The 26784-nt window shown below is 35.4% G+C and overlaps 1 protein-coding gene across 2 annotated transcripts in view; it reads left to right on the top strand.

Annotated features, from left to right (window-relative positions):
- Nucleotides 1–26784, top strand: part of INTU (inturned planar cell polarity protein) — a 144164-nt gene that overhangs the window by 36793 nt on the left and 80587 nt on the right. For both annotated transcript variants that reach the window (XM_030924308.1, XM_010375043.2), the window contains exons 3-8: nucleotides 259–344; nucleotides 6657–6860; nucleotides 12240–12358; nucleotides 17370–17459; nucleotides 21525–21602; nucleotides 24793–24982. In XM_030924308.1, coding sequence (XP_030780168.1) covers nucleotides 259–344; nucleotides 6657–6860; nucleotides 12240–12358; nucleotides 17370–17459; nucleotides 21525–21602; nucleotides 24793–24982 — 767 coding nt within the window. The remainder of the gene's footprint in view (nucleotides 1–258; nucleotides 345–6656; nucleotides 6861–12239; nucleotides 12359–17369; nucleotides 17460–21524; nucleotides 21603–24792; nucleotides 24983–26784) is intronic.

Genomic DNA, 26784 nt, shown 5'->3' on the forward strand with positions numbered 1-26784 from the left:
ATTTATCTTTTTAAATATTTATAGGTTGTATTATTTATGGTGTAATGATGGGCAGTATCATAGATTAAGAGGAGTAAAGTTAGGAGATTAGCCCTGCCACCAATGAGCTGTATAAACTTGGACACGTTCGTGCTTGTCTGTGCCACATTTCTCACTGAACTTTGAGGAGGTCAGAGTAGCTGTTTAATGTTCCAATTCTAGACCTCTATCGTTTTTGGATATTAATAAAACTATCTTTTATTGTTATTCTGGTTTCAGGTGATGTCCTTGTTGCTGTGAATGATGTTGATGTTACTACTGAAAACATCGAGAGAGTTCTGTCTTGCATTCCTGGACCTATGCAGGTATGGACATTCTTTTTCTATATTTTATGATGTTACATAAAATAAATATATCCTGCACTATTTTCCTTTTTAAGCTTCTGAAAAGTATCATGTATAATGGATGAGTTACATTGGTAATTGGCTATTTAAGAAAATTTAGCTCTTGCTAATATTATTAGCTTTTGGAGATTATTCTAAAAAGAGAGAAAAATATCTGCAAATAAAATTCTACGTAAAGCAGTAACAGCAACAGTAATGAAAATATATATAATTACAAACTTCCCATTATAACTACCATATATGCTTACGACAATCTAGTTCCTAGAAGAGTCATTTTAAATAGTCATGGAGTTTTCTGTTCTCTGACTTACTAAGATCACTGTTGCTATAAAGTTTTTTTTCCAATGTGATTTTATTTTAAAAACAAATTATACAAGTTTCTTGATTTTTTTTTTTTTTTTGTCATTTAATTAAGCTTTTCTCCTGGACTTTTGTTTGGCTACTTAATGAATTACTTTTCAATCCTTGTAGATAGAAATAAATTTATTGTATAAAAAGTCATTTTGATACCCTAAACATTGACACTGTGTATCGTAAATGACATTTTTCATTTATTAGGGTTATTTTGTGAGTGCTATACCTTTTGGTAACAGAGTATACCATGAATATTCTGTTCTAGATAGCATCAGGAATTAGTGTTCTCTTTTTGGGGGCATAGGGAAGATGATATGCTTTATATGGGTTAGAGCAGGGGTCCCCAAATCCTGGGCCATGGACTGGTAGTGGTTCATGGCCTATTAGGAACTGGACTCCATAGCAGGAAGTGAGCAGTGGGCAAGCGAGCAAAGATTCATCTGTATTTACAGCTGCTCCCCATCGCTCACATTAGTGTCTGAGCTCCACCTCCTGTTAGATCAGCAGTGGCATTAGATTCTCCTAGGAGCACGAACCCTATTGTGAACTGTGCATGCAAGAAAGGGATCTAGGTTATATGCTCCTTATGAGAATCTAATGCCTGATGATTTGTCACTGTCTCCCATCACCCCCAGATGGGACCATCTAGTTGCAGGAAAACAAATTCAACGTTCCCACTGATTGTACATTATGGTGAGTTATATAATTATTTCATTATATATTACAATGTATTATAATAATAATAGAAATAAAGTGCTATGTATTATCACTGAGTGAGGGATCCCCTTTTCTTCTTATCTTGGTTGCAGGTGTGCTTCCAGTATTACCAGAGTTCAATCATGTCTCTTCTTCTTCAAAAATATGAAAAGTTATGTTTACAGTAGAATTACATTATATTTATATTTAATTAACCTTTGCAAATTCAGCTGTGCACACTTAGCAGAATAAAAAGGGAGAGAAAGAAAGAAGGATTTAAATATTTTGGACCAGTTCCATCCACAATTAACCCATCCTTTTTAAACACACAAGAGTAGTCAGGTATACATTTATTGTATACTTTATTTCTATTATTATGAAATAATTATACAACTCACCATAATGTAGAATCAGTGGGAACCCTGAGCTTGTCTTCCTGCAATTAGACGGTCCTATCTGGGGGTGACAGGAGACAGTGAGAGATTATCACGCATTAGATTATCATAAGGAGTGCACAGCCTAGATCCCCCACATGCACAGTTCCCAATAGGTTTTGTGCTCCTGGGAGAATCTAATATCACCACTGATGTGACAGGAGGTAGAGCTCAGGTGGTAATGTGAATGATGGGGAGTGGCTGTAAATATGGATGAAGCTTCACTCACTGGCCACTCACCTCCTGCTATCCCACCTGTTTCCTAATGGTTCTGATACCTGTCTGTGGCCTGAGGTTGACGACCCCTGGTGTAAGAAGATGCCCTTATCCTTAGGAGAGACCTGCTAAAGTACTTAGGGACGATGTATTAAAATACCTGCAAATAATTTTCAAATGGTTCAGCCAAGAAACTTAAAAATACATATAGAGAAAGGAGGAGTATGGAAGGAAAGGAAAGGAAGACCAGAGAGAAGAGACAAAATGAAGCAAATGTGACAAAATGTTAACAATAGTGCCATTAGATGTGGGATTATGGGCGATCACTGTACTCTTCTTACAACTTTTCTGTAGTTTCAGAATTTCTAAAATGTTGATTTTAAAAAGAGGTTTTCAAAAATTTAAATGACAAGAACAAAGATGCAAATACTCATCTAATTGCTGACTTTTGTGACTCTGATCCGTTTCTGCAGCTCTGTGCTCTCATTTATTTAACAGGTACATAATCATGCATGTAGTATATCGTCTCCTCCCCTGTCTTTATCTGGGAGCTTGGGTCCAAATTTTGCAGAAGACCAAGACTGATTTCATTTAGCTCTGGGCCATAGCTGGCTTTTTTAGAGCTTTGGAGGATCCTAACTGCTTTTCTAGGAGAACAGCCTGAAGATTATTAGTCTTGGCCTCTTCTCTCTCAGGTAGTTCTTAGGCCTAAAGGAGGGGGCAAAGGCTTCTTAAAGGAGATGATTCTTTAGTGGAATGTTTTAACTTTTATTATTTCCTTGTTACACAGAAATGATACATATACTGTGGAAAAATTAGAAAACAAACTAGTAACATTTTTTAGATATTTGTAAATCTATTCTCAGAACCCAGAAGTAACCATTTATATCAACATTTTAAAGTGCAGGACTTATATGCAAATCAGATTTGCATTTTAGGAATATTTCACTCTGGATCGGGGAGGCATATGCAAGACTGGAGGTCAGGAAACCAGGTGGTTGGTTTTGCAGTAGTCCAGAAGAGAGATGATAAAGGCCTGAGCAACATGCTGACCGGGGATGGAGGAGGAGATTAGATTTAAGATAGAGAGGAAGGAAAGAGGACAATACTTTCTACAGGATAGAGAGAAGTCCAAGAAGCCTTCCAAGTTTTGTCTTCAGTCACTCAGTGAGGTGGCCCAAGAAGAGAAGAGGATGGAGGAGAGATAATCTGCTGAGCCAGTCAGACTCAATTCCTTCAGAATTTTGACTAAGGAGTATTGAAAGCATCTGCCAGCTATTAGCCAACAGGGAAAGGATGAGACATGCAGAGAGCAGTGTAGATGATGGGAGAGACAGTGCAGACTGAGGCAGAGATGGGAGACTGGTCAGCTTCTGCAGCCGCTGGAAATTCTGGACAGCCTCCCCAGGTCCCATCTGTGAAGAGGATGGTAGCTAAAGGGGAATCAGAGGATTTCTTTGTTTGGTAGATGATTTCTTTGTTTGGAAGAGACATTGCTTTTTAAATAGGATAGGCTAAAGACTGAAGTAGAAAGAAAAGACAAAGTGACAAGACTTTGGAAGTGATGAGTCATAGAGAGTGCTTCCTTGGGTCTGAGGAAAGGCTGGGCAAACTGCACAAAGAAGAGGGACATAGGACACGAAAGATCCTGAACCTTGACCAGGTTAAAGTCTCACCGAGTAATAAGAGAAAACCCTTTATAAGAAGCTTCAAGTAAACTAACTTACATTAAGTATCATTTAATAAAAGTTTTTCCCTGTAAAACACATAATATCCCTAATATTTATGTATATCAATCTGTTTTTTAAAATAGCACTTAACTCTTAATTTGGTTATCTGTCTCACCCTTTACCATTTTATCAAGGCAACCAGATTTCCTGACATTTGTAGCTACTTAACATGTTAGCTTTTAAAAATGTCTTTTTAAAGTATAATTTTATTTGTATTATGGAGCCAACTTTACTTAAATCAGAAGAATGGTGGCTGAAATAGTTCCTTAAGGAATTTTAATGGATGGTTTGGTGGTGTGTGTTAGAGTTTTTGTCGTGGTGAGACAAAAAGATCCTTGCACCACAGAAAAGAAATGATGTTGTTTGCCAAGTATAACAGTAGTTTTCAAGTATGTTGTTTTTCACCAAGCATAGCAAACCAGTCGTAAATTTGAGGTTGTTGCTGCTGCCTGAAGAAAATTAGTGAATTTTTAAGTCTATTTTTGGTGGACTTAAAAATTTCCCTTTTTTATTTTTGGTAGATTGCACCCTATCTTTTGACCTCTCCACCCATAAGAATCTCAGCTGGGAAAGATGCCTTCCCTGTTCTGAGATGCGTTTCTTTCTCTGAGGACCCACTTTCTTGTCACCACTGCTTATGCAAAAGTCTCATAGACACTCCAGCTGCATCTCTGTGACACCTGCTGCCCTAGGATGTGACTCATCTCATGCTCCCTCTGATCTGATTTCTCCCCTTCCGTACTGCTCACACATCTTCACTCAGAGCTCCTTCCTAAAGCCCAATGCCAGGGGACAATCTTCAGAGCTCCCATCTATCTGTCACAAAATCTGTACTCAGGAATTCCCCCAAAGAGTTCTCACATTTCCAGAGAACACCACCAAAGGCTCCCATATACTTTCTTTTGGGTACTTCTAAATCCTCATTCCAGAAAAAGGAATTTGGGGTAGATACCCAGTAGTGGGGTTGCTGGATCTAATAATAGATCTGCTTTTAGTTCTTTTAGAAGTCTTCATACTGTTTTCCATAGAGGTTGTACTAATTTACATTCCCAACAGCAGGGCATAAGCGTTCCCTTTTCACCACGTCTGCTCCATCTATTGTTTTCTGACTTTTTAATAATGTCCATTCTGGTTGGGGTAAGGTGGTACCTCATTTTATTTTAACTTGCATTTCCCTGATGATTAGTCATGTTGAGCATTTTTTCATGTTTGTTGACCATTTGTATATCTTCTTTTGAGAAATGTCTATTCAAGTCATTTGCCCACTTTTTAATGGGATTACTTTTTTCTTGCTGATTTATTTGAGTTCTTTAGAGATTCTGAATATTAGTTTTTTGTCAGATGCATAGTTTACAACTATTTTCTCCCATCCTGTAGGCTGTTTACTCTGTTGATTATTTCTTCTGCTGTGCAAAAGCTTTTTAGTTTAATTGGGTCCCATTTATTTATTTTCATTTTTGTTGCATTTGCTTTTGGAGTCTTAGTCATAAATTCTTTGCCTATGCCAGTGTCCAAAGAGTACGTTTTCTTCTGGAATTGTTATGGTTTCAGGTCTTAGATTTGAGTCTTTAATCCATCTTAAGTTAATTTTTGTATACGGTGAGAGATAGAGTATCATTCTTCTATGTGTGGCTATCCAGTTTTGGTGCTTCTTTGAAATGAACGAGTTATCTTTGACCAATTGGTATCTAGACAAATATTTCCTTTTCCAAGGATAGGTAATTTTAATACTTCATCCCTAAGTCCTTTGGCATGTATCTCCTAAGAATAAGGACATCCTCTTACACCAGGGGTCCCCAACCGCCAGGCCACGGACCAGTACCAGACCATTAGGTAATTGAGAAGTGGAGGCTACCTTTCCATACCTGTGGTAAATGGCCACATTCTGGACTCTTACCAGTCTTAACATCAGGCCATGAAATTAAAACTGTCTTGATAAAATTGATAATCTTCTTAGAGCCATGTTGGTTTAAGATCTAGCATGTTGATAGCGTTTACTCTCCTTGGCCTTTGTTTTAAAGAACCAGAAAGAATGTCTGAGAGAAGAATATTTGAAATACCACCTTATTTGAAAGGAGAGTTAACTCTGTTGTGTGAAGTCACTCTTAATGCTGAATCTCTTCCTTCTATCTTCCCAGATGAGCCAGTGCTGTCAGCATTCATATTGTGATGTTATTCTTTTTGCACCATCAGATCATACTAATTTCTGGTTTTTGATGGCCTGTCTTATTTTTATAGTCAACAATTTAGACTGCAATGATTATGTTTGATTAAATGAATTTTTTTTTTTTTTTTTTTTTTTTTTTTTTTTTTTGAGACGGAGTCTCGCTGTGTCGCCCAGGCTGGAGTGCAGTGGCCGGATCTCAGCTCACTGCAAGCTCCGCCTCCCGGGTTCCCGCCATTCTCCCGCCTCAGCCTCCGAGTAGCTGGGACTACAGGCGCCCGCCACCGCGCCTGGCTAGTTTTTTGTATTTTTAGTAGAGACGGGGTTTCACCGTGTTAGCCAGGAGGGTCTCGATCTCCTGACCTCGTGATCCGCCCGCCTCGGCCTCCCAAAGTGCTGGGATTACAGGCTTGAGCCACCGCGCCCAGCCAAATGAATTTTTATACAGAACATTATACATTCTTATTCAATAAATATTTGTGGTAATATGTATCAGACACTCTCTTAGGAGCTGAAGATACAAGAATATGCAGCCTCAGCCATCAGGAGTCCTCACTCTGGGATGATTTATACATACTGTACATACCTGGGTGTATGTGCATGCACAGATCCTTCATTGTGAAAATTGCAGCTGATTTTCCCTTGTTGAAAAATCAACACATTGCTTTAATTTTTAAAGGTGAAACTGACATTTGAAAATGCATATGCTGTGAAAAAGGAGACATCCCAACCAAGACAGAAAAAGACACAGTCGAACACAAGTGATTTAGTCAAGCTTCTCTGGGGAGAAGAGGTTGAAGGTATCCAGCAGAGTAGCCTAAACACTCCTCATATCATTATGTATCTCACACTACAGCTCGACTCAGAAACCTCAAAGGAAGAGGTGAGTGTCCTCAAAAGTCCAAAGGAAAAAGTAAGGACCTTTTATTGTATTCCCAGTGAATAGTGAATATATTTGATTTAAGGAAGAGACAAAAATGAATTAACTATTTTTCTTTAAAATTGTGTATCTAATACTCTATTATAGATATGGATATTTCATACCACAAATATTTTTAAAATGAAAACAAATTATTCAGTTATTTCTGTAGGAAAAGAAAAAAGAGGAAGGTATTGTTGCAGTATCTTTTAATTTAGAAGCTAAGGTCTCTTTTTAGCTCTTTTCGATATGTTTCATTGAAGTATTACGTATACATAATAAAATTCAACAATTTTAAGTGTACAATTTGATGAGTTTTGACAAATATATTATACTTTTGTAAGCAGTATCACAATCATGATATGGGACATTTTTATCACTTCAAAAAATTTCCTCTGTGCCCTGTTACAGTCAATTCCCTCCTTCTGTTAATAGCTTTTAATGCAGGGGGATGTAGCATTAACTTTCTTACATAGGTTGTCGATAGTTTTTATGTTTTACACATTTTTTAAATTCATTTTCAATGTTTATTGAACACCTACTTTTTGTCTAGCATAATATCAGATATTGGGTATTTTTATTTGCAGGTAAAGGAAATAATCCTAGTAAAGATAAGTACAGTGTTTAAGTTTACATAGCTAGTAACTGACAATTTCTATTTAAGCTGAAGTGTTTCCAAATTCTGTGCCCTTTCTTTGATACCAGGTTACCTTTCAACATCAATGTTTTGAGGCTGTTAATTGTTTTGTTCAAGTTTTATCTTTTATTGGTTTCTTGTCTGCTTTGCCTATTCATAATTAAGAAAGATATAGAAATCTCCCCCTCTGATGAGGATTTGTCCATTTTTCCCTCCAGTTCTAAATATTTATGCTTTATATATTTTGAGACAATTTTGTTAGGTACATTAATGTTTAGAATTATTAAATCTTCCTGGATAACTGAACTTTTTGACCTCATGATATGATCCTCTCCACCCTAGTTTGTTTCTGTCTTAAAGTCCTTTTTTAACAGTAACATTTTAAAAATAATATTTAATATCATACAGCTTTATTTTATAAGTATTTGAATTTTTTTCTTTCTTTTTCTCAGTCCGTGTCTTTATGTATGTGACGTGTCTTTTACACACAGCCTATTTCCAATCTGGCAGTCTCTCTCTTCTAACAAACTCAGTGGATCCATTTATAGAGATTACTGATATATTTGAATTCATTTCTGCTACCTTCTTTGAAAATTTCTACTGGAACTGCTTTTTCTGTGGTATTTTTCTTATCTATTTTTGGTTGCTTGTATCATTATTTTTGCTATATACTCTTTCTGTTTTTTAAATGATTACAGCTAAAATTTTATCATGATATTTGTCTTAACAGATTCTAAAGTGAAACACTATTTTAACCCCTTTTCAAATAACTCAAACCCCTTAATACACCTTAGCTTCAGTTACCCTTCTCTTTACTTATGTGCTATTGTCATCAATATTTTAGTGCTCTCTTTTCTCCATCATCTATAATTATAACTACTACTTATTATAACATTTTATACACCATAAAATTTATAAATTAAGTATATATTATATAATATATAAATGATGTATTATAAAATGTATAAATATAATTATATATTATATATTTGTATGTTTGTTTTTAATATAAATATTATATATTTCATACAGCTTTACCTAGCTTAAATTTACAATTGTGCCTCATATTTTCTTTATTCATCATCCTCTTACATCGGAAACTGTCCTTATTGGATCATTATTTTCTTCCTAAAACATATATTTTAAACATGTCTTTTTAGTGAAAGTGTGTTGGTGATCAATTCTTTTTGTTGTTATTTATCTGATGATGGCTTTTTTTACCTCTTCTTGAAAGGTAGCTTGATAATTCTAGATTGTATTCATTTGGGTAGGCTACTTGCTATAACAAACAATCCTAATGTCTCAGTGGCTTAACATGATGAAAGTTTAGATCTCATTTCATTGAACTATTCCTGGTCATGTGGCTCAGTGACTCCAGCCTTTCTTCTAGTGTTCCTATTATTCCCAAGGGCTTAGGAGTCCTTTGTTAGATCCTTTGCATCTAATTGACCAATGAGAGAAGAGAGAAGGCAGACAGTATCACATGGGACATTTTGGAGACCTGACTTGAAAGAAGTAACATCATTTCTGCTCATGTTCCATTGGGTAGAATTAGTCACATGGTCTATCCATATGCAAGGAAGTAAGAAATGTAGCCTTCCTGTGTGGCCAGGAAGAAGATCAAGTGAATACGTAAGTTGCTTGTGCCACCTAGGTAGATAGTTATTTTCTCTAATCTATTTGAAGATAGTATCCCTTTGTCTTTGACCTCCATTATTGCTCTTAAGAAGTCTACTGTCAGTCTATCATTCCTTTGTAAGGAATGTGCCTTTTCTAGTGTTTGTTCAGCTTTTTACTTCTTCTATGCCCCAACTGTTGTTTAATCTCTCCATTGTGTTTTGTATTTAAACAATTACATATTTATTTTTAGAAGTTTCTGAAAAGTGTTTAATCATCATTTCAAATCTGCCATGATATTCCTGGTGGTCTTTTGTTGCTTGCTCATCTTTGTAACTCTAAACTTGTAGACTCTATATTCTGTATCTGCCCATTCTACAAGCTCTAGTCCTGAGAGGATTCTCACATGCCACAAGGTTTTCACTTGCAATGGCTTGCCTTCTTATGTCCTTGGGGATCTTTGACTAAACTTATTGCTTGATGTTATCTTTGGGAGTCTTGTCATTCTAATAAGGGGATGCTGTCCTCCAGAGATAATTTGTTTCTTCTGCTTTTGCCACTGACCTAGGATATTTCAGTCTGACTTGAGGGTATGGTCTTAACAAAGTGGTTCTAGGCTCAGCTCACCTACCTTGTGCCTAGCCCAGTACTCAGTGTCCTGACGGAAGCTGTCATGGGAATCAGCCCTCAGGACAGGCCTGCTTCTGTCCTTCTGCCCACCACTCAACACTCCCAGCAGAGGCCCTAACTTGCTCTGCAATAATGGAGGAGGTTGGAAGGTTGTCCTTGGAAACCTCTCTGCTTCTTGCATGTCAGCAGTTTGACAAGTATGTTCTGGCCATGGATCTGGTTTTACAACAAAAGGGTCTCTCAGAGCATCTAGTCAAACATAATGCTTTCCACAGAAGTGAGATTTAAAAGGTTTTTAACTAATCTGTATCTCTTTCTTTTTGAAATCCTTCGAGTCTGTGTTCTCAATGCTAAAGCTATTTTATCCAAAAGGATTCATTTCCTTGTGTTGCTTCATATATCAAAATTTAGTGAATAATCAAAATGGCAAAGAAGGAATTTACTTAAACACATTTTTGTTATTTCTGTGTTCTGAAAAATACATACAGACCTAGAGTTAATAATTCTGATTTCTTGTGTGTAGTACTGATCCTTTATATTTTTAAAACAAATGAAATATTTAAGCATTTGTTATATAAAACATACAACAAATTTCTGGGACAATAACATCCTGAATCTTCTAAGTCATTTTGGAGTAAGATACTGCTAAGACCTTTTGTCATTCTTGCCTTTCTTTCCATGGGAAAGTGTAGATGTTTCTCAAAAGAACAGGTTTCTGTCTGTTGCCAGCCCTGTATCAACATTGTAATTAAGAGAGGCTTTTATTCTTATTGAACAGAGTGGAAGCTGCTGCAAATGCATGCTACTAATAAGTGCTTAAAAATGCAGCTAATTAAATTGGTTAAGAACCGTAGAGTTTGCCAGGTCTTTAATAGTGAGGCTTTTATGATTGGAATAGAGACCTTCTCAAATGACCTTTTTTGACTGGTATGGCTTAATTTATAATAAAATCTCATAAGGTCATTTTACCTGTCACAAGGTTTTCTGTGAGTTACATATTTGATAAAAGCTTATCTTCTTTAAGTTGCAAGATTTCAAAATGTAAAGACCATAAGCTTGGAGATTTCGAAAAACTATTCAAAGAGTATATGGGGTTTTTTTTTGTTTAAAGTAGTGTATGGTATTTTGGCTAAATACAATAAAATTATTTATTGGCCAAGATTTAAATCTGTTAAGTAGACAACAGAAGCTCTTAACTGATATTTAACTTAATTTCTAGATATAAAATAATGTTTGTAACTTTTTTACATTAGAATTACTGCAATAAAATTTTAGTTGTTAGGCAGAGTGTATTTGACCAGCATATTCTATAGCAATTTGCATATATTGAATGTGCTTACATGGAGACTATATCATGTAATTATTTATTGTATAGTGAGACCACAGCAAGATATGTAATACTCTTTAGAGAGATAGTGAACCAGAGAAAATATATGATGCTATTTAAGGAGCTTGGGTTTTCAATAGTGGCAATATTAATATTTATGGATACAGTCATTAAACAGGGCAACTGGAAGCTACTCTGAATTCTACATGGTTTCTATCTTAACATTTTCATTTTGCCTGCTTTTAATTTTCCTTGTGAGAGAAATAAATGTTGCTTTAAGTAACAACAAAAAATTAGGTACAGAATGGTTCATCCCTTTGTATGACAGTATTAAGACAGTCCACATCCTGATTTTGAAATTGGTCATTTTATTTTATAAAAACTGTTTCCTGAGACATGCTCTTCTTGAAAATAGAAAAACATAAGGCATTTTGTGAATTATCTTGTACATCTAGTATTTTCCATGTTTTAAAATAAAATACGCTCTTTTAAAGTTTGAATTCAGATTAGTTTGTGGCATACACAGTGTTTCAAATTTGACAGATAAGATTTTATAATATTGTGACACTTTTTTCTTATTATCTATATTATAATTTAGTTCTGTATTCTCACTTTGTAAGTTTAATTGCTGTCTTGGCTTGGATTTAATGATTTCACCAAAAATGTTGAATATTGTCTTTTAAAAAAGTAGTATAAAAGTAAATAAATTTAAAGACTCCTAATAGTTACTTGTGGTACCTATGTAGCTGTGTAACCACAGGGATGAGAATAACTGTATACTATTAACAAAATATAATAAAATATTAGTATTACAAATTATTATTAAAGAGATTAAAGTTTGAAACTATTTTAAATGAATTGTAATTTAAATTAATTAGTATCCTACTTAGTATGTTATTTGTTGTTATGACTAATTTTGGCAGTCTCCAACTTATTTTCAAGTGTAGTATTTTACATGCTAGTTAATGTGTTAAAATTCCAAGCATAGTTCTCCCCTTGTGTTTGAACAAAACTCCCACTGAAGCTGAAAGGATTCATTTTTTGTTCTTTTCTTAATACAAACTTTGAACTTTCCCTGACAAAGGTACTGGTTAGAAAATTGGGTGGTTTGATCATTTGTTTCATTTAACAGCAGGAAATTCTTTATCATTATCCAATGTCTGAAGCATCTCAGAAACTTAAAAGTGTGAGAGGGATTTTTCTCACACTCTGTGACATGCTGGAAAACGTAACTGGGACACAAGTTACTAGGTAATAATTTTTATTTGCCTTTAATTCTGTTTTTTTCAAGTTCTTTTATTTCACCCTGACAAATAAAATGCTGAAACAAGTATCTGTTATACAAGTATACTTGTATCTACAATATATGTATTATATACATGATAGTCTATAATCTATGTATATACATGTACATATCTATACATTATAGATAACGAGATCTGCAGAATGTCTGCAGATTTTTGCTTCATCTAAGTTATTTCTACCAATCATCTATTTGAAGTGTAGATTCTCAACACAGCTGTAGATCTGGGTGTTTTGGCACATTTTAAATAACAGTTGGGTCTATATTTATTATTTCTTCATGAAGGTGTATCTTTTAAGCATGGCATAATTATGAATCTCAGCTTTTTCATGTTTCTATCTTGATTGTTAACTTCCTAAGCAATACCTTTGTGGCAAACAGAATTGGCAAGAATGACTGAACACCAAAATTGGTCATATAGTTAGGACATACTCTGTTCTTACAACAATGATAGAAAAATGCAGAATGTTCTTTAGGAGGGCTATTCATAATCAGTGAATTTTCCTACCCTTCCACCCTTAAAACTCTCCAGTGTCTGTTATTCCACACTCTATGTCCATGTGTACACATTATTTAGCTCCCATTTGTCCCTTTAATCTAACTTGATTTAGGTTAAAGGCTTAAAAGTAAGACTTGACACTATAAAAATGCTAGAGGAAAACCTAGGAAAAATGTTTCTGTACATTGGTCTAGGCAAATAATTCATGACTAAGACCTCAAAAGCAAATGCAACAAAACCAAAAATAGACAAATAGGACAGATGCATTCATCATCAGTGTAGATACTCAGTGATGGATGAGCATCATTCATCCAATTGAGGTCAAATAATTTTATATTTAAAACTCTTAATATAGTCAATTATAGAGTCAAATACCCATTCCATTGATTTATTAAGCCCTGACACTGAAATGCCATAGTTAATTTATGGGAAGAAGAGGCTCAAAGCTTTTAGGTTTGTGTTTTTTTCCATAAAATAAATCTAAGAATTATAAACAATTTTTCTTCTTTAATATTCAACAATTTTAGACTTTACAAAAAAATTTTACCTCAAATTTCAACAGCCTCCATAATACTGAGAAAATATCAAATTGGATTTTCTAGCCTTTAACTTTTTTTTCCCCATATTCAGGTAGAAATGACATTTCTATAATTTTAAAAGAGGTAGAATCTACAAGGCAATAGAAAGAAGAATTTTATTTTTTAACTAATTGAAAGTCATGTTTAACTATGTGACTTTAATATATTGTGTAAACAAACTGTTAGTTTATTTTCAATACAGTACTGGAGGCTCTATTTAGTTTATAAATTTGGGTTCATAAAAGCATATTGCAGGCCTCTTTTTATTTTTTAAACATCTTTATTGAGATATAGTACATAAGTGATACAGTTCACCCATTTGAAGTGCATGTGTAATCCTAAAATTGATATGGAACCAAAAAAGAGCCTGAATAGCCAAAGCAGTCCTCAGCAAAAAGAACAAAACTTAGAGGCATCACATCACCTGATTTCAAATTATACTATAAGGCTATAGTAACCCAAAACAGCATGGTACTGGTATAAAAATAGACACATAGATCAATGGAACAGAATAGAGAAACAGAAATAAAGCCACATGCCTATAGCCAATTGATCTTTGACAAAGTTGACAAAAATATATACTGGGGAAAGTATACCCTGTTCAATAAATGGTGCTGGGACAGTTGGATAGCCATATGCAAAAGAATGAAACTGAACCCATCTCTGTCACCATATACAAAAATGAACTCAAGTTAGATTAAAGACTTCAGTGTAATTCCTGACACTATAAAAATGCTAGAAGAAAACCTAGGAAAAACTCTTCTGGATATTGGCCTAGGCAAATAATTCATGAGTAAGACCTCAAAAGCAAATGCAACAAAACCAAAAAATAGGTAAGTAGGACTTAATTAAACTGAAAAGTTTCTACACAGCGAAAGAAATAGTACAGAGTCAATAGATAGCCTTCAGAATGAGAGAAAATATTTGCAGATTGCACATCCACCAAGTGACTAATATCCAGAATCTATATAGCGAACTCAACAAGAAAACAACCAATAACCCCATTAAAAAGTGGGCAAAGGACATGAACAGACATTTTTTAAAAGAAGACATACAAATGGATAACGTGCATATGAAAAAGTGCTTATCACTAATCATCAGAGAAGTGCAAATTAAAAGCACAATGAGATAACATCTTACACCAGTCAGAATAGCTGTTATTAAAAGGTCAAAAAATAACAGATGCTGGTGAGGATGCAGAGAAAAGGGAATGCTTATACAGTGCTGGTGGAATTGTAAATGAATACAGCCTCTACAGAAAACAGTATGGAGATTTCTCAAAAAACTAAACATAGAACTACAATTTGATCCAGTAACCCCATGACTGGGTATATACCCAAAGAAAAGAAATCATTATATCAAAAAGATACCTGCACTCATATATTTATGAGTGCTATTCACAATAGCAAAGATAATGGAATCAATCTAAGCGTCCATCAACAGATGACTGGATAAAGAAAATGTGGTGTATGTATATATGATGAAATAAAAAAGAACAAATAAATAAATGGAATAAGTTAAATAAGTAAATGGAATAAATAACAGAGAATGAAATCATGTCATTTGCTGCAACGTAGATAGAACTGGAGGCCATTATCTTAAGTGACACAACTCAAACAGAAAATATTACATATTCTCACTTATAAATGGGGGCTAAATAATGTGTTCACATGGACGCAGAGTGTAAAATAACAGACACTGGAGATTTTGAAGGGCGGGAGGGGAGTCAGAAATGAGAAACTACTTCATGGATATAATATACACTCCTCAGGTGATGGTTACACTAAAAGTCCAGACTTCACCACCATGCAGTATCCATCTATTAAAACTGTACTTGTACCCCCTAAATATATACAAATAATAAATTTTAAAGTATACAAGTAAATGCTTTTTAGTGTATTCACAGATATGCACAACCCTCATCAAAGTCAATTTTAAAACATTTTTCTCACCTCAGAAAGAAATCCTATACCCTTTAGCTCAGCCAGCCCAACCCCTAGGCAACTGCTAATCTACTTTCCATTCCTATAGATATCCCTGTTCTGGACATTACATATGAATGGAATCATATAATGTGTGGCTATTTGTGACTGGCTTCTTTCATTTAGCATAGGAGATGCATTTCATTTAGCATAAGGTGTGCATTCCTCCTTTATAGTCTTATTAGAAAGAAAATTTAAGTTTCTCTGTGTGGTGTTTTGGGGTTTTTTTTTTGTTTTTTTTGTTTTTTGTTTTTTTTTTTTGCCTTCGTTTTTTCTACCATAAAGAATAGATGTTATTTTACCTAATATTTAGATTTTGTTATTAACCATGAGATATGGGTTAAATGTGGAAAGCAGTAAATACAGCTAGAAAAACTTTTCTGAGAAGGTAATAAATATGAAAATTATTTATTTTAGGGGTTCCTTAGCAATGTGTGTATCTTTTGTTGCATACACACTTTTTAAACTATAGTAATATTAGTATACTACAAGAGTCTAATATTTGTCTAAAAGTGTATGCATTTCTAAAATGTATTAAGACAAAAGTAATGTTCTGTGTGGAAAAATTCATTTAATAATTTATATTTAAAATTCTACACAAAGTTCTCTGTATTATCGTAGTTCGTTATTGTATCTCTTTTTAGAACATATTTAAATTTTTAAAACTTCACTGAAGTATAATGAAGTAAACTGAACATATGTAAAATGTACAATTTGATTAGTTTTCACATAGGTGTATACCCTGAAACTATCAACACAATGAATATATTCATCACCCCAAAAGTTTCCTTGAGAACACATTTAAATCTGACTTACATTTTGGTTACATGTTTATATATTTGTGTCCCATACTGATTGTCATCTCAGCTGGGACTACATCTTCCTTTCTTTAGCAAATCATCTTCATAAATAGGCAGTCACAAAATATTTGTTAAATTAACCAACTGAGATGAAGCTTTCTTTTTTTTTTTTTTTTTTTAATTGAGACAGGGCCTCGCTTTGTCACCCATGCTGGAGTGCAATCATGGCTCACCACAGCCTTGACCTCCCAGCCTCAAGTGATCCTCCCATCTCAGTCCCCATCCCAAGTAGCTAAGACTACAGGACTGCTCCACTATGCCCAGCTAATTTTTTTTATTATTATTATTTTGTTTAGAAATGGGGTCTTACTTTGTTCCCCAGGGTGGTCTCAAACTTCTGGGCTTAAGTGATCTTCCCACTTTAGCTTCCCTTAAGTGCTGGGATTATAGGTATGATCCACTGCACCCAGTTTTGAAGCTTTCTTTTGGAAAAAAAAAATTATATTATGCTTAATGTTAGCAAGATAATTTCAACTTTTTTTTTTTTTCTATAATGGGTCTACTTTTGTTTGTCCTAGAGTTTTCTTTTTTCTCTTTTTGAGACATAGTCTCACTGTGTCACCTAGGCTGGAGTGCAGTGGCACAATCTCGGCTCACTGCAACCTCCGCCTCCCAGGTTGAAGCACTTCTTGTACCTCAGCCTCCTGAGTAGCCGGGATCACAGGCATGTACCACCACACCAGGCTGTCTTTTGTGTTTTTAGTAGAGACAGGGTTTTGCAATGTTGACCAGGCTATTCTCGAACTCGTGACCTCAAGAGATCCACCTGCCTTGGTCTCCCAAAGTGCTGGGATCATAGGTGTGAGCCACCACACCCAGCCTGGCCTAGAGTTTTCTGTTTTTTTTTTTTTTTTTAATATGTTGCAGTATATTTTTACTGTCATATAATTCCTTGCGTTTTTTGTGTGACAGGTATATGAAAAGGAATCTACTTATTAAGTATGCAGTTCTTAAATCATACCATATGCAATCTTTTATGAATTATAATTTTATGATATTTAAAGATATTTTTATCTTATTTTGAGTTTATTGTTTCTTAGCTCATCCCTCCTTTTAAATGGAAAACAAATTCACATGGCTTATTGGAAAGAATCTGACAAGTTGTTGCTAATTGGCCTGCCTTCTGAAGAGTAAGTTGAGGTTTTTGCTTACCTTAAAATCATTTCAAAATAATACTACGTTTCTTTTGTTAAAATTATTACATTTTTGTCAAAAGACAAACTCCTTGAACAGTTTTACAGTTTAAAGATCTATTGCGCTAGTAAAATAGTTACCTGTGTTCATTTGGTATGAATAATGCAGAAAGGTGCCATGGAGCCTCAGCTGGGCCAGTTCGTAAGGGTGGGGCTGTCAATACACTTGCTTCTTTTGTGGTCAGTAGAGAGGTGGCTGAGAGATGAGCTCTGTCTCTGCTAAAATTTTTTACAATATTGTGATTTGGATTTTGCACATTTACAGTTTTTTACTGTTGGACCAGATTTTGGAGAATTAAGGGTCAGCAGAAGGGTATTTTGCCCTAATTTGAGCATCTTTGACAAAATAAGGTATATGTAACTCTAAAGTGACTTCTCTAATGGTATATCTTATATTATCATGGTCTCCCTCTTAACTTTTTTGTGAGTATTTTGAAGTATACATTTAATAGTTGGAGGTAAAAGCAGGATTGACATTTATAATAAACTGACCTTGTGCTCCAGGGACTGCATTTAATATTTAATAAATATTAAATTTATTATTTAATAAACTTTACATTTATTAAACTCATTTAATCTTCAAAATCACTTCCAGACATACTTAGTGATTACTGGCTCCATTTTGTATATGAGGAAAGTAAAATCAAAAGAGGGTTCAATAACTTGCCAAAGCTCGCATAGTCAACAAGAGGCAGGATTGGAAATTGATTGAGGGTCTGTCTGAATTCTTTTTACAACATTGATTCCCTAATGTCATAGAACATTGAAAATCAAGGGAGAAATAGACTACAAGTATGGAGAATGGCCCCAAGGAGATGAACTTAACTACTATTATAATAGTGTTATGTTCCTGTTCAATGGTTTTTAAAACTTGTAATTTAGACTTTTGCCTACTTTAAAAGGTATTCGGACAACTTTTATTAAGTAATTAAACACATTTTAGTTTTCCCCTTTGGTCTGTAGAATCATAGCATATGGTCTACAAAATAGGAATCAAATATCAAAGCAAATACTATAATATGTGACGGATACAACTTTAGAGAATACCAGTTGAGATAAATTTTCTCTTGGTGTTGCTTCAAGCTTCCCAAGAAAGAAAAAGATGTACCAGAAAGATGCATTATCTAGCCAATCTGAACTGCATTATCTAGCCAATCTGAACGTGAATATGACTATTTTTTATTACTAATGATTTTGTTAACCAGATTTCCTTCATTATATAGCAGTGTATTCATTTTTTATTGCTGTGTAACAAATCGTTCCCCAAAACATAGGGGTAATTTAAACTTAAATAGTAAACATTTATTAACACAGAGGTATTTTTGTGGTTCAGGAATCCAGGAGTAACCTAGCAGGTAGTTCTGCTTCAAGATCTTTTCTTGAGGTTACAATCCAGTGTTGGCCAGGGATAGACTTATCTGAAGGCTTTAACTGGAGCTGGAGAATCTGCTTCCAAAGTGGCTTATACACATGGCCATTGATAGGAAGCCTAGTTTCTTGCCACGTGGACCTCTCTGTAGCTGCTTGGTTATCCTCATAACATGTCACCTGGCTTCCTCCAAAGTGGCAAGCCAAAACACAGAAAGAGGGGGATGCTACAAGACCTTTTATGTCTTAACCTTAGAAGTGATACACTGCCATTTCCACAATATTTGTCATTTCCACCATTCTGTTTGTTAGAATTAAGTTACTAAGCTCAGCCCACACTCATGGGGAGAGGAATTAAGCCTCACTTCTTGAGGGGAAGAGTATCAAAGAATTTGTGGACCTATTTTACCATCACAACAGGAATTCCAAAGATGGCTACAGTGAAAAGTATCAAAATGATTATGTTTTGAAGGTAACTTTAATTTTGGACAGAAAGAAATATAATCATAAATGTGGGGTTCAAATCTTTTAACATGGGGGATAATGGCGCTGTGACATATACTAGATGAGGGCACTCTTTAACCAGCCACACAAGAGAAAAATGTGTGTTTTTCTGTCTAAAATAGGATACTGAACCCTTCTCAGAGACTGCCCTGTGAGTTTGGATTATGAGGAACAAAAGAGTTGTTTAGAAAGTATGGGTCTACAGCCAGGCAGTGGCTCACACCTCCTAGCACTTTGGGAGACCAAGGCTGGTGGATTTCTTGAGCTCAGGAGTTCAAGACCAGCATAGGTAACATGGTGAAACCCTGTCTCTACAGAAAATGCAAAAATTAGCCAGGCACGGTGGCATGCATCTGTAGTCCCAGCTACTTGGGAGGCTGAGGTGGGAGGATTGCTTGGGCCTTGGAGGTGGAGGTTGCAGTTAGCTGTGATGCTGCCACTGTACTCCAGCCTGGGTAACAGAGCAAGACAATGTCTCAAAAAAAGAAAGAAAAAGAAAAGAAAAGAAATAAATTTTGGGTTTACAAAGATTGGAGAACATCCAGAATGAGATGATTTAGGATGTAGCAGCAGAGTAAAACATGTCTCTTTAAGACTTTTGTATCAGCCCAAAAGGCAAAAGAGAAGAAAGAAAATACAGTGGTGAGATAAAGGCAGCATAGGCAGTTAGAGAGAGGAAAGGCAGACCTGGCTAAGCAACTGAGCAAAGGCTGTTCAACCACACTCTGATAACACCAGCCGAATCAGCTAAGCAGAGACAGTTTCCAGGTGAGGTTGTATCTTGAAGCCAACAAAGGACTGTCACTGCTGAACTCTGGACCAAGGTTGTGCCACATGAGGTATGCTCTAGCCAGTTTCTTAATCTTTATTAATCGGGGTGGGGGAAGGGAGGCCATCTTCCCTAAATATTTATGTCATTCCTATCCTAAAGAACTTGGCTTGATAAGTTAGAATTAATTTGAAGATCCCCTTTATTCTCTTTTCTGAGCTTCCACTGAAAAGTAAGCTTGAGCCATCTCTTTACCCTTCTCTTAAATGCTCATACCAACCTTCTGTTCCAGATTATTTTCCCTCTTCCATCTCATTTCACATAACTAAAAGATAGGTAGTATTATTCTCATTTATTCAAACTTGGAAATAGAGTATTGAAAGATCATGCACAAGCACCTCTTCAGTGTCAACTTACATGTCTTCATATCACCAACATTTTGCACGTGGTTTGTAATTGAACTCAAAGCCCTGGGATTTTCTCCTCGTCCATTTCAGTGCCATAAACTGCGTGTTTCCCTCCTCACCTCTGTGCCTTTTATAAGCAGGGTGAGAAAAGTGCTGTCCCACAGCATTTAGGGTGGGGCACATGATCGAGGGACATGTGTTTTCAGATGGGAAGATCACATTCCCGTGATGGCTGCAGTGAATAGCGGAAACCTAACCAGGAGGACAGTGTGGGGTAGTGAGAGAATAACTTCGGGTCTAAGAAGATGAGTGCTCACCAGCAGGCTCTACTCCCTTTCTACCCTTGCAGAAATTATGTAACTTCTTGGACTTCTGTTTACTCACTGGCATAATGGAAATAATAAGAGCTACCTTATAAAATTCTTATAAGGCTTCAATGAGAAAATATAAGTCCATTTCTTTATTTCCTTTCTCCTACTTTCTTCCCATTCTCCATTTCAATTAAGAGTATGTTTTTGTCACAGGATTTGGAGGCCCAGTTGATATGTGGGTAATACTAAAAAGTGTCAAGAATTTAGCATTTCTTTTTGTGGGCCCAGGTCTTGTAAAAACTAGTTTATTTGCATTAATTTCATTTAATCCTCAGAATCAATCTGAGAAGGGCTTGGTGACTATTGGCCTCATTTTACAGATGAAGAAACTGAACTTTAGAAAGAGTTACGTGATTTGCAAATAAATGGTGTTATAAAGTCCCTGTTAGATTCATGCTGGAACTAAATCTAGAATAAAGTGATCAATGGTCATTGAAAGCGACCATTTTATACAGCTTTACTCAGAGTTGACACATACACTTTTCACATTCCGTTTGTGTAAAATTCAAGGATGATCTGCTTCTTTTAGATAAATGTCATTTGATTATGCTGTAAATTAATATGTGTCATTTTGCTTTTTTAGAGTTCCTCTTCCTCGGCTAAGGAATATGATAGAAAATGTCGTCCAAACCTTAAAATTTATGTATGGTTCTTTAGATAGGTAAGTACCTCTTCAAATTGAATCTCAAGTTTTAATTACATGAATTCTAAGTCACCTTTTGCATTTCAGACCATTTCTTACTTGACAGGTTAGTTATTTGTCTCCTCTTTCTCCTCCTTCCCTCTTTCCTCCTCCTCTTCCTTCCTCTTCCTTCTCCTCTTCCTTCCTCCTTTCTCTTTCCTTATTCTTCCACCTCCTTCTTTTTCTCCTCCCTCTTCTTATTTTCTCATCTTTTATTTCTGGCTTTTATGTTACAACAGTAGGCAGTTTTTCATTTGATTCCTTTTTTTTTTTTTTTTTCGTTTTTGGTCTCATATATATGACTTTAGTGAAATTTCTTAGTGAATTAGTGACATAACCACAACTGTGTTCTGATTTGATATATTTCTGTAGGGTGAAATGTAAGAGTATTTCTTCATAACAGATACAGAAAAGAGAAAGACCCAAAATATATTTTTGTGTTTTTCTTTGCTTGTAAGACCATTAAATTCCCTATCCTGAAATATGATGCTTCTTTCTCAAAAAAAAATCTTTAGTAAAAAATTTATGCAGTATTATTTTAAAAAGACATACAGTAGAGACAGTATTGACTGATTTTGTTTGTGTCCTTCCATATATTTTTCTATATAATAAAAATATATTCCCTTTTTAATAAAAGTGTGCTGCTATGCATATTTTTCTGCTTCTTGCTTTTTTAACCTTCTTGATCTGAAGGCAGAAATTTGAGGTAACATTTAACATTTGAGCACACAAAACTGGGTATGGGAAATCGATTTTTCTCATAGTGACTTTTGTTCTTGTATTTCTGAGGGCTAAAATGGTATCTTTGTGTTTAAAGCCTTAGGAGTATATCAATACAAAAATCCAAAGACAGTTTATACATTTTTCCAAACCATAGTGATATCAGCTCTCTGTTTATCTATAGTGGATCTTTGTTCTCATTGTTCTCACAACATCATGAAGGAATTTTCTGTGATTGTGTCATCTGGGAAAATTATCTAGTTTGCAGTGCAGTGTTCTCTAGAGGAACCACTGAGGAGGCACATTCCTGTCAAACTTAATTACTTACCAACATTTTCCAAATGAGTGAGCTACAAAGAGCTGGGCATCCATAAATAGTGCTTTTACCTTTTACTAGTAAGGAAATTTTTAACCAATGAAGAGTAAGAATGTGGTTATGAACTGCCTCTTTAAGTTTACTCGAGAGAGGCAAACTTTGCCATATTTTGCCCTAATTAAAGCTTTCTGTTTTCATAAAACCAGAGATTATCAAAGATTAAATTTTGCAATGAGTTTCATACATGAAAATAGTCCATTGGAGTTGTCCTGCAAATTCCATTAGAGTAGACTGGGGACAGAGGCACTTAATTTCTCTTTCATCTTGAAATTTATCTTCCATTGATAGTGAAAGTATCTTTTTGATAGCAGCAAATTTAACTCTTTTCTACTTCAAGTGAGAATTTAAAGAGCAAACTACAATAATAAATATGAAGATCCATTGAGTTCTTAAAACCAAGAAGCACAGTGAATCCAGGATGTTATTAATAGACATTTTGTAATAATTTTTTGTAACAACTTTTTTCTGATTATGAAAGATAGTAAGGGCCAATTGTGAAAAATTACAAAAAGACCAAAAAGTGTAGAGACTTAATTATCTTTTTAATGTTGTGAGCTGGTTAATCCTCTATGAGCCACAGAAAACTAACTATATACTAACAGTTTAATGTTGTGACCAAATTAAAGCTATAACAATTTCCTTCACCATTCCCAACTAATTCATCAGCAAGTCCTGATCAGTCTGTCTTCAAAATCTCCAATGTGTCTGTTTCTCTTTATCTTTACTATTGCCCTGTCCAGCCACTGCTATCTCTCACACACTTCAGTAGCCTCCTAACTGGTCTCCTTCCCTTCAATCTTGCCACTTGAACTAATTTTCATATAGCAGTTAGAGTGATCTTTCTACATTATTATCTGGCTTCTACCTACCCCTCTGACTTCAGATATCAAAGCACACGTGCCTCCTCTGCTCCTTCGCTCAGGGTGCAAACACCCTGGCAAAGATTTTCCCCACCCCAGGGCTTTTGTACTTTTTCTTCTTGCTGGATCTTCCTGACATTGGAATATCAGCTCAGATGGCCTTTCTTCTCCAACCATTCAACTTAAAATAGCCAACCTGTCACACCACCCATTCACATTGTGCTATTTTCTGCATAGTCCTTTACACGAATTCATGTTTTTTACCATTTGTTCATTTGCTGTGTTTCTCCATTAGAACATAAGCTTCATGGGAGCTCATTGTCTTTTGTCTTGATATTTTTACTGCCATAACTCCAGCAATGAGAATAGTGCCTGGAATGTAGTAGTCACTCAAATATTTGTTGGATGAATCAGCGAATATTATTTTGATACTCCAATAGCATATGTACCTGCTATTTTGTCATTCAGTGAGCTGTTCCAATAAATGCTTGCAGTCAATGCTGTGTTACTTTTATATGGCTAAAACCAAGTATTTCGGTTTTTTCTGTCATTTTGTTTTTTGAGTTCTTTAATGTTATACCTTCAGTAGTAACGAGGGGAGGAAATAACTTATGCTTATTATGTACTTACTGTTTACTAGTAAATAATAAGCATAACAAGAACTTAATGCTTGTTATGTTCTAGGCATTCTGCATGTGAGTTAGATTGCATTAAACCTATTTTTACAGAGTTGGAAACCAAAGTTAGAGAGAGTTTAGGTGATTTGCCTTTGATAGCTACCTACAAAGAGCTGTGATATGCCACATCTGTTCTATTACAAAGTTCAAAATCTCTTTATCATTCCATATTGCCTGAAAGATTTCAGGAGTTGTAAATGGTTGAGAGATAGTCAGAGGTAAGAACAACCTACCTTTTTTACAAAAAGGGTATTTCAGCCCTTTCTGTTATAGATTTGTCACTTGTGTTAGCCCTGTGGTTCTTCCATAGAACCATCTACTCAATACATTTGAGAGTAAGTTTTAGGGTAAAAAGTATGGACAGGGTGAATTTCTTTACACAATCCGTCAGTAACATTCTAGCAGCAATTCTATTAAAGGAGAGGAGTGAGGAAGATAGCCTATGTAGTTGGGAAAGATCCAGTTCCCTTAGGAGCACACAAAAATTGACCACCATTTCCATATGTTGTTCTAACTTACAGCTCTTATTTCTCCAGTGCCTTTTGCCAGATTGAGAATGTTCCTCGCTTGGATCATTTTTTTAACTTGTTCTTTCAAAGAGCACTTCAGCCTGCGAAACTGCATTCCAGCTCCAGTCCCAGTGCTCAGCAGTATGATGCTTCCAGTGCAGTACTTTTAGACAGCCTCCCTGGAGTCCGGTGGCTCACACTTCCACTGGAAATCAAGGTAATCTTAGATATTATAAAGAAGAACCAGAACCAGGTGCCTTATTATAATCTTGCATCTTCTTTTTTCATAGACTTTTTGTTATTTTTGGAATTATGGTTAAAAATTAAAGAGGCAGTTTGTTGACAAAATAGGAGGTCCAGTGCAATAAACCCAGAAAGAAAAATTCTTTATAAGTAGAAATTTGCTCTCTCCTCTTACTTTTAAATTTAAGCTTTGTCTAAGCTGGGACTACTTTTCAGAAATCATAATTAAATGGTGTATCTTACTTTGGAATTTTGTGACTTTGATTTTATAATGTAAGGTTGTCAAGTTAGAATTATGTTTCTGTACAAAAGAAGTGGATGACATGATTGACTAACAATATTCTCAGTTAAAATACAAAGTCCACTAGTCTACCAAAATCTTTTTTTTACATGAACATATGTGATTAGCTTTTGGCTTGTCCCATAGATAGCTACCAATAGTAAGACTGTATGATGGTTAAGAATTATCAATATGATTTTAGTCATATCTGTATACCTAGAATAACTTTATTATTGAATGATTGACAAGATTATTTCAGACATTTTCATCAATGTAGATCACCATATAATCTATTTAGTTACAGCATTTGTATTAGTATTAAATGAGGCAGTATGCCATAGCCACTTCTCTGCTCATGAAGAAACCTAGGCTATGTTACAGTAGAAACCTAATTCAAATTCCTGCTCTTCATAAGACTCTACAGTGTATGATCAAATAAATGCCTTTTTGACAGTTTAATAGTTATTTAAATTGATGTATCAATTACTTTGTTCAGTTTCCTCATCTGTAAAATGGAGGAAATAATAGTCCCTACTTCATGGAAAAGTTACGAGTTATTACACATGAAGTATTTAGAATTGTGCCTGGCACATTGTAGTTGTAGTTATGGGAGCATTATTATACAATTACTATTTGAAGGGAGATGAGGTGTTAGAGCATGTTCAAAGGATGCTTTGCCTTCTGGTGTTTTTATTTTGTCCTTATTTCTATCAACTGCCTGGTCTTTTGATATTTCAGAACAATAATTACTCCTTCCTTCCTTTCTTTTTCTTTTCTTTTTTCTTTTTTTTTTTTTTTTTTTTTTTTTGTGAGACAGGGTCTCGCTCTGTCACCCCCGCTGGAGTGGGAGTGCAGTGGCGTAATCATAACTCACTGCAGCCTCCACATCGCAGGCTCGGGTGATCTTCCCCACTCAGCCCCTCAGGTAACTGGGACTACACATGCACACCACCATGCCTGGCTAATTTTTGTGTTTTTTAGTAGAGACCAGGTTTCTCCATATTTCCCAGGCTGGTCTTGAACTCCTGAGCTCAAGCAATCTGCCCGCCTTAGTCTCCTAGAGTGCTGGATTACAGGCATGAGCCATGGCACCTGGCCTACCATTTTCTTAAAATGTACAAAAAACTAAAAAGTATGAGATATATAATTCTACCTGACTAATGTGTTCATAAAAATATATAAGCATTGGCTGAGCATGGTGGCTTATGCCTGTAATCCTCGTGCTTTGGGAGACAGAGGTGGGAGGATCACTTGAGGCCAAGAGTTCAAGACCAGCCTGGACAACACAGGGAGACCCTGTCTCCACAAAAACTTTAAACATTAGCAGAGCATGATGGCACACACCTGTAGTTCCAGCTACTCAGTAGGCTGAGGTGGAAGGATTACTTGAGCCCAGGAGTTGGGCTCCCCACTCTATCACAGTTGCAGTGAGCTATGATTGCACCGCTGTACTACAGTGGGGCAACAGGGTGAGACCCTATCTCAGGAAAAGAAAG

The sequence above is a fragment of the Rhinopithecus roxellana genome, chromosome 2 (genome assembly GCF_007565055.1).
Source record: "Rhinopithecus roxellana isolate Shanxi Qingling chromosome 2, ASM756505v1, whole genome shotgun sequence".
In the NCBI taxonomy this organism is placed as follows: Eukaryota; Metazoa; Chordata; class Mammalia; order Primates; family Cercopithecidae; genus Rhinopithecus; species Rhinopithecus roxellana.